An 8,816-nucleotide genomic window follows, 5' to 3' on the forward strand; every position below is an offset into this window, starting at 1 on the left:
TAAAAAATATCTTAATTTTTGCAGCAAACCTTCCTTATTATTATTATACTTTTTTTTTATAAAATCCTTACTCAATTTTTAAACAACCTATATTTTTTAAATTTACCTTTATTTATAAAATCTTTTTTAATATAGCTTACATTTAACGAATTTTCTTCTTATTTTTTTGTTAAACCTAAATGTACTAATCGAGCAAAAATAACAATCCCATGAATGATTTCTTGCTACGTGCCAAAATGCAGGTTTCGAATAAGGCAAATATGACCGTTTTCCATTTACCCACGAATTAAAAGAATTATAACATGTTTTACATATGTAATTAGGGGCAAATGGTTTATCCAAATCGCAGAGTGGAATATTGTAATAAATTTCATAAATCCTTTGAATGATGGGAGAAATTGGACATTTTTGTTCGGGCAATATATAGCCCGCACAGATGTAACAAAATTTAAAGACACACTTTAAACAAGGGGACCTTGGCATTAATTTTTTGTAGAATATTATATAAGGAGGGAATTTGAATAATATTTAAAATCCAATTTAAAAAAAAAATTAATGAAAGAAATTTAATGTTTATGAAAAATTAAGCGCGGAAAAAAATAATTCTTCTCCTTTCTTCCTACTCGTTATTTGGCATTATTATTTATTGCCCATACTACGGGTTCAAGGTACTCCATTGGAAAATCATATATTTTGATATAAATTGATTAAAAAAACAAATATTCTTAAATAAATCTAAAAAAGATAAATATTAATAAAAAATATGAAAAAATTACCAATTATTGCATTTTAAATGAATTTTGCTTCAAAAATGCTCAATTCAAAAAGAGTACAAATTAAAAAAGTGGGTACAGATATCTGATTTTGGTATAAATTGATCATAAATGCATAAAATATTACTAAATACAACTAAAACAGATAATTATTACTTTAATTTTGCTTTAAAAATGCTTTATGCAGAGAAAATTCAATAAAAGTATACAAATTAAAAAGTTCGAAAATATCTGTACCGACTTTTTTAATTTATAGATTTTGGTTGAATTTTCATGGCATAGAGTACTTTTGAAACATAATAAGAATTAATATATAATCTTGAGCATATTTGAAGCAAAATTATATAAAATTTATCTACTAAAGTTAATAATTTTGATAGTAATTTAAATTGAACTTAGACCTCCAAAACGAAATTCTTTACCATTTTTCTCAAAAACCAATCGATAAAAAATTAGTAAATTTATAAAGAAGTAGTTTAACACTATCACTAATTTTCAGGGATTTTTATTCGACACTTTTTAAAATATATCCGTATAAAAACCTAAATTTTACCATTTTTGAGATTTCGAAAAGTTGTCTTTATACGTTAATATTTTTAAAACTTGACGTGTAGGGAAAATTTGGAAAACGGATTCGAACTCAGCGTCAAATTCTGCACCAAAACTTGTTTTTATTTTCTTCTTCCATTTTTCTTGTCACACAATGTTATTATTGTGAGATTAACCAAAATTATGGAGGTTATTATTTTTTCGCAATATATATTTACTATTGATTTTTGTAGTTTTGTGAATAAAATTTAAATAAAAAATATAGTTAAAAAATTACGTAAATTAAAAATTACCTCATTTATAATAATTAAAGAATAACGAAATTCAAAGGAATAATATAAAATAAAATATAAAAATACTTAGAAATGCAAGACTGAAATAATTATAAAAATATAATCTTTCTTTTTATTCATTAAAAAAAGTAAATATCGAAGCATTATATGGAGAATTTTTTTATATAATTCAAAATATTTATCAATAAAATAATATATATTAAATATTTTTGATAAAATTTTGATCACAGCAATTTCCAGTTTCTAAAAATGATAAATTTTATAATACGCGATAAAAACGTTTCGCCCTCTAGTTGTCCATACAACAAAGCTGCGCTAGTATTCCTCATCTTCAGACTGATATAAAAATATTTAGGGGAAATTTATATGAGATGCTCTTTACACGTTTGTAAGCAAGAGTGAGTTTGGCGAGGAAGTTTAAAACTTCTAATATTTTTGTGGATCCACAGATGGTTCCACCATCAAGATACCATATGTTTGGGTCCAAGTCAAATTTGGATTTAAGGTTATGGACAAGATAATAAATAACTTTTTAATCTTGTCATATTTAAATTCCCAATTTTTTTTTATAAAAAGATTTTTTAGATAAAACTTGATTAAAAATATATTTAAAAAAATCATCGTCGTATTAATCTAATTATTTCTAAACAGCCATCTATATAGCTTCCTCTAAACAGCCTTAAAAAGAAAGAGGCTAATGATTTATTACGTCTTTGTTTTATTTGTACCGTAAAAATATATAAACATAATATTTATCTAATGTACAAACTTAAAACAAACCAGAATAGGGTATCATAGCTCAAAACAAAAATGTTCAGTGTTGACACCGCCTCAGAGATTTTTTATAGTATAAATATTAAATCTTCATTAAATAATAAACATCGATCTTACTTGCTCTGCAAATTTAATCAAAGGCCTAACATATTAAATTATATTCTTATTACTATAAGTATTTATTAAATTGATTAGTCTATAAAATCTTGAAGATATTCATTAAGTAATAAAAACAATAAATCTTTACTTGCTCTGCAAATGTTTTTTATTCATCTAGTAATTTATTATAAGTAAACAATAAAAAAGGGCAGAAAATATTAAATAGTATTCTTATTATTACCATAACAAGTATTTGATTTAATTATTCTATATAGATCTTATAATATTATATTTAAATATTATATAAATATGGATATAATATAAATGTATTCATATATTGTAAATATATGCATCAAAATATATATACTCAATTCCTATAATAATTGATATTCTTTTATATGAATCCCATACACAAAATAACCACCGATCACTCAATTTTAGCCACTTTAATGCATTAATTGCCAGTCTATAGTATTAATATCATTAATTTTCTCCTTATGTTATGCTGAGTTGACCACAAATTATTGATATAACTAGGCTCTTGCCTTGATATCAATTACCTGATTATACAATAACATTTTTATTTTTCAATTCGTGAATGAATATATTTTACAGAACTAGTCTTCAATACGGAATCATTTGTCTAAAGAAGTTAAATTACGATCGGACAAAATTGGAAAAATTAAGGAACGAAGCTAGAAACTCTCTCATAAATTCTAATTGGCTTTCCGAAAACCTCAGTTCTAATAATACCAAAACATCATCACCTTTTACAAGTTTTTAGACTTAAAAAATCCAAATTACTTCTCAAAAATTGATATTTGTATAATTTAATATTTGCACTAAGGATTTTAAAATAAACTTAATTGATAAAATTCAAATTGGATAAATTGATAATAAATTATAAACATTTATATATTTATAAGTGACTTGTTTAAAATAAATTATTATATATTTTTTAAATTATAGTGTCCTTTTTCTTTCCAAACACATAATGACTTTTTTCAATTAGCATGGTGTCTTTTTCAACATAATAAAGACTTTGCATTTTTTGATGTTTTTTGGAAAATGTTAAAATTTTAATAAAAAGACTATTTTTTGTTTGAAAAATTTCATACCAAATTGACCAATTTTATTAAGTTATCATTTTTACAAGGTTATTTGTTATTATTATGATATCCATTTCGAGTCCATTACTTTTTATTTGGGTCTAGTGGTTAGAGGGACTCGCAAATTACTTTCATGGGAAATCTATTCAAATACTATATCATCACTTTTATTACATTTTGCAAATTTATTTAATAATTAATTAACTAACATTCTTGTTCTAAAATGTCAATATTTCTTACATTTTTATAAAATAGAATACAACATAAACAAATATAAAATAATATGCTAAATACACTATTAAAACGAAAAATAAGAACAAATAAAATTGTAATAAATTAAAACTCATGTTTATATCTCAAGAGAAAAAATATAAATTTTAATCTAATCACTATCAACAAAATTAATACTACATAAAAATTAAAATATTGATTATGAACTGAACTAATAATATCAGTATTTACGAATATAAATTCAAATACTTTCTGTTAATATTAATTTATTATTTATAGGAATAATTTACAACATATTTTATTAAAGGGATATTTATATTATTTTTTTTGGTTATATTATTTAAGACGTCTTGGTGTGGACGAATGAAAACATCATGCAATGGATAGCTATGATTGGTTTGAAAGAATACACTCTAAATCTTAAAGACACAGGAGTTCATGGAACTATTATCGCTTTGGATGATAGCTTTGATCTTAAAAGCTTAGCTCTGGCTCTTCAAATTCCACAGAATGCTACGGTTATACAAATTTCATTAGTTATGGATAAAATTATATTTGAATTCAAAGTAGTATTTTCTATCAATTGACGAAGCGGGGAATTGATATTTATATTGATAATTTTATTAATTCAAACTTTAATTTTAGGCTCGACAAATTTTAGAAAAAGAGTTTAATCGCTTGATATCAATGTGCCCCGAGAAAAAATACGAAGTAAAAATAAAAAAGAATATTGCCTAAATATTGAAGTGTACTTTCTGACCTTTTGAAAAGAATGCGATAAGGGCGAGTACATATAATAATTCTCCATAGCATTATTGTATTTTTGTACTCGGTTGTATAGTATAAAACTAGTGTTGGTTTGAATTATCTTTATTTTTAATATACTTTTAGCCCTTAAATGTATTGATTAATAATATTTATCAAAAAAACTCAAATGGAAACATATCAGACAAATCAAATCATCAGGCTAATTTATTAAATCATATCTTGCTACAAGTGGTGTATTGCTTGAAAATTTGGCGGAGGGGTTATTTTATATATTTTCAGAAAATATGATATATATAAAATCGATTTTTCCATTACATATGAATCTTATATTATTTTTAAAAATTTAGGTTACAAAATACCACTCAAATATCTAAAGATATTAAAATAGATATGAATTTAAAAAAATTCTATAAATCTTTCATTTCTTCATTTTCTTTGGGCTATATTTTTCTCTGAAAAGATTTCATTTTACCGCGATGATTAATTTATATATTTTCATAGATGGATCTGGAATGCATTCTGATTAGTGTTGTTAAAAAGCCTGGATTGGGTCGATTTTTTAAAATGGTCCGATTAAGATTTTTGCTAATATTATATTATGTAAGCATCCAGATTTGGCAAATAGATGTCCAATTTCTGCCAATTATGAGCAAAATCATTAGGCTTACATAATGTTATTTTGGTTATAATTTTAATTGGGCCTTTTTTTAACATTGACCCGAATCGGACTTTTTAACAACACTAATTCTGTTATCAAAGGTTCATTAATATTTACGAGCATTAAATTTGACATTATTTCTTAAACTCGTTCGATTATCTACCATGGTCAAAATCATAGGATGAAAACCCCTTTCGCACTCGGCAATAGAGCAGGATAAATTATCCACAGAGTTAAGGATTTTTTTATATGTATTTTCGAAGTTAGAAAAGTATTGGAACGATAATTATTCATAAGCGATTTTAAAACCCAAGTTAATTTATCATATTTCCATATAAATATATTTAATAGAGTTTAGCGTTGAAAGATCTTTTCCACATTAAAATTCATTCTTTCACTGCAAAGATCGTGGATGGGCAAACAACTCTTGGAAGATATTATGTTAAATTTTATTTTTCATACTAAATTTATGTTTTGTTTTTTAATTATAATTTAATAGATTTTTTTTATCAATTCAAATATTCCTTGAACCCGTAGCCAAACCCGGGTTCAAAAATATTCCCTTGTACCGAACTCGAACTGAACCCACTTAATTTTTTTAAAACTTAAATCAAACGAAACCCGGCTAAAATTTTGGGTTTGCATCCCTGGTTTCAAGCAAAGATATAACTTGGAGAAATCGAAGGGCATTGTCCATACTTGGGCGGAATTAAAACAAAAATTAACAATTTAATTAAAAATGTAAAATCTAAAAAATATGAATAATTTATTTTATGTAATTGATTTTTATAATAAAATAATAAATAATTTTTTGAATTTTGGCTAAATTCTCCCACTTTTTATCTGAAAGTATCTGACAACCCTTGTTATAACGGTTTTTTGAAGTTTGATATCCGCATGGACTCCTAATCATTCTTGTACCTTTTTAAAAAATCTAGTTATAAATTAGAGTTTATTTTATATATATGTTTTAAAAAAACTACAAATTAATTTGATTCTAAAAAAGCACCCTATCTAAATTGGAGTTCGGGGGAACCTCACTTATTCTCTCTATAAGTTAATATATTTTATTTTTTATTAAAGTCAACGATTAAAAATTCAAGTTCAAACCAACACTAAATATTTTGTGATTACAACAGATTCCTTTAATCCAACATTTTTTTTATTTATCAAAAGAAATGAGTTAAATACTTTTCTTAAAAAATAATATATGGATATACAATCATATTCAGGGTAGAGGTCTGCAAATGGTAAAATTTTCCGGCCATGTTAGAATTTAGCGTTTGCTTGGGCCAGGCCTGGGGAGTGGTTTAATTAAAATTATGGATTATCACTTCTATCAAACATCAGAATCAATATCTCAATATTTTTTTGCCCGGCCCAGATAATTTTTTTAGCCGTTACCCGGTCATCAGACAGGGCACTGCGTACCTCTAACTCAGTGTGTGTCAAATTTTATTTCCGTCAATAAATTTGTTATATAGTATAGACCTAATTTTCTCCTTTAAAAAATAGTTCAAAATATCTAGACTAGAGATCTGTAATGGGCTGGTTTTAGCCTGAAAATATTTTTCATTCACCCACCCATTTTTAAATTTGCTCGTCCGTCCATTTATTTAAAAAGCTTGTTTAAGCCGCCTGCCCAATGTTTAAAAATTATTTTAATGGCTGGTTTGGTTATTCATTTATTTTATTGAATTTTTAATTACATTCTGCTCATTTCGCCCGATAAATATTTTAATCCATCCGCTCATTTTTTATAAATATTTTTTAACACACCCGCCATCCGCCCAATGTTTAAATTTTTTTTAGAAACCCCCACGCCCGCCCGAAGAATGGACGGGCGAAAAAACCCTCCCATTGGAGACTTTTTTAGTTCACTGAAGTGAGGATATATGACAAAAAAATATATTATTATATAGAATATGTTAGCGTCAATATGTTTTTTCAGTTAATGTATTATGTTTTCAATCTTAAATTATTTTTTGACCTCGTTTTTCTATTTAAAAATCTGATTTTACCGGAAATATATTTTGGTGGTATGTTTAGAAGCCTACTTTGACTTCTAGGAATTTTTTATCTATACTAAAGTTAACAGCAAAATAATCTGAAATTCATAAGGTAGGTATTCTAAACATGCCTGCATTTACGATTATATCAGATTAAATTTAAAAAAACGCGCATAAAAAATGATTTAAAGTTGAAAAATTAACACACTGATGCTTAATATTTAAATTTTTATACGAATTCCATATTTTTTTTAAATTAGGATCGGCACCCATTATCGAGTAATTATACCGGCGGAGTTTCTCATTCTTCTCCATATGATCATATATTACACTCTTCTGGTGTCGAAGAAGGCAATTATTATCATCATGTCAATCACTATGCCAATCATGTTAATTATCCCGAACACGGCAATCATTCAAGTCATAAGATTGAAGACCGTACCATTAAAAGTGCATTAGCATATTACAATCCGGCCTTTAGTATGAGGGTTTCTGAAGAAAACTCCTCGGAAGATAATTAATTCACGAGTATTAGGAATTAGTTATCCCCTTAAAATCCAAAAATAACCAAATACATTATTTGCTTACGATAGCGCTTATATTTAAATTTTACTATTTTTAAACACATATAATACAAAAGATCCCTATTTTTTATCGGGATGAATACTAGATATGATAATTATATATTTTTCATTTTATCGTGCTCTAAAATTTTCGATTAATTTTACAATAATTAATTATCTTTATCATATTTTCTAATTATATAATTGTATATTATTTGGCTTTCAATCACCGACCTAGCACACTCTTGGTTATAAATTTTGGATTATAATTTTATTCTTTGCAAGTGACATATTAAATAAATAAACTGTTTTATAATCTTATATAAATCTTTAAATTTTAGCGTATTGTCTTTTATGTATAACTTTTTATAATTTATATGAAATCATACACGTGTTGTTATGTTACTGTAATATTTATATTTTTTGTTAATTTTTTTTTATGGCTGTACATAATTTCACAAAATCGTGTTATAATCAATTTTTTGAACCTTTTGTGCCAGTTTTATATAATGTATACACACTCATTGATTTTTTACGACCCTTATTTATTTTTGTATAAAATTTGTTAAATTTTAAAAAAATAAAATGAAGCGATTCGATTATCACAATTATAATAATAGTGGTATTATATGCTGAATAAAGATCCAACTCCCCTTCTATTATTTTAAAAAATTTGTATTAGATAGTATACAATTTAAGTGCCCCATTTAATTTTAAATATCTCAAAAAATATTTTAGCTATAAATTTATTATATAATAATATAGTGAAAATCAGGGTAATAAAAAAACCCATAAATGGCCATAAGAAAACTGCCTTTTATCTTAATTTTTTTTATAAATAGATAGTTAACTCCCTTATATTTGTATTAATAGTGTAGTGGAACAAGCATTCGCCCAAAAGTTATCGCACCTTAAAAATTTGTCTTATGGCTAAAATCTTACAAAAGTATCATTCCTATTAAAAATATGTCATATTTTTCCCATTTATGT

At 25.2% G+C, this 8,816-nt stretch overlaps 1 protein-coding gene across 3 annotated transcripts in view; it reads left to right on the forward strand.

The window, feature by feature from the left end:
- LOC135931500 (liprin-alpha-2-like) overlaps window positions 1-8,383 on the forward strand; it is a 100,108-nt gene extending 91,725 nt beyond the window's left edge. For 2 of the 3 annotated variants that reach the window (XM_065468661.1, XM_065468663.1), the window contains exons 24-28: window positions 3,104-3,264; window positions 4,174-4,346; window positions 4,474-4,539; window positions 5,606-5,695; window positions 7,524-8,383. In XM_065468661.1, coding sequence (XP_065324733.1) covers window positions 3,104-3,264; window positions 4,174-4,346; window positions 4,474-4,539; window positions 5,606-5,695; window positions 7,524-7,784 — 751 coding nt within the window. In that variant the 3' untranslated portion in view covers window positions 7,785-8,383. The remainder of the gene's footprint in view (window positions 1-3,103; window positions 3,265-4,173; window positions 4,347-4,473; window positions 4,540-5,605; window positions 5,696-7,523) is intronic. The other variant, XM_065468662.1, reaches the window with a different exon arrangement.
- Window positions 8,384-8,816: the final 433 nt, after the last annotated feature.

Source organism: Gordionus sp. m RMFG-2023, chromosome 1 (assembly GCF_954871325.1).
Source record: "Gordionus sp. m RMFG-2023 chromosome 1, tfGorSpeb1-WG-v2, whole genome shotgun sequence".
Taxonomy (NCBI): domain Eukaryota; kingdom Metazoa; phylum Nematomorpha; class Gordioida; order Chordodea; family Parachordodidae; genus Gordionus; species Gordionus sp. m RMFG-2023.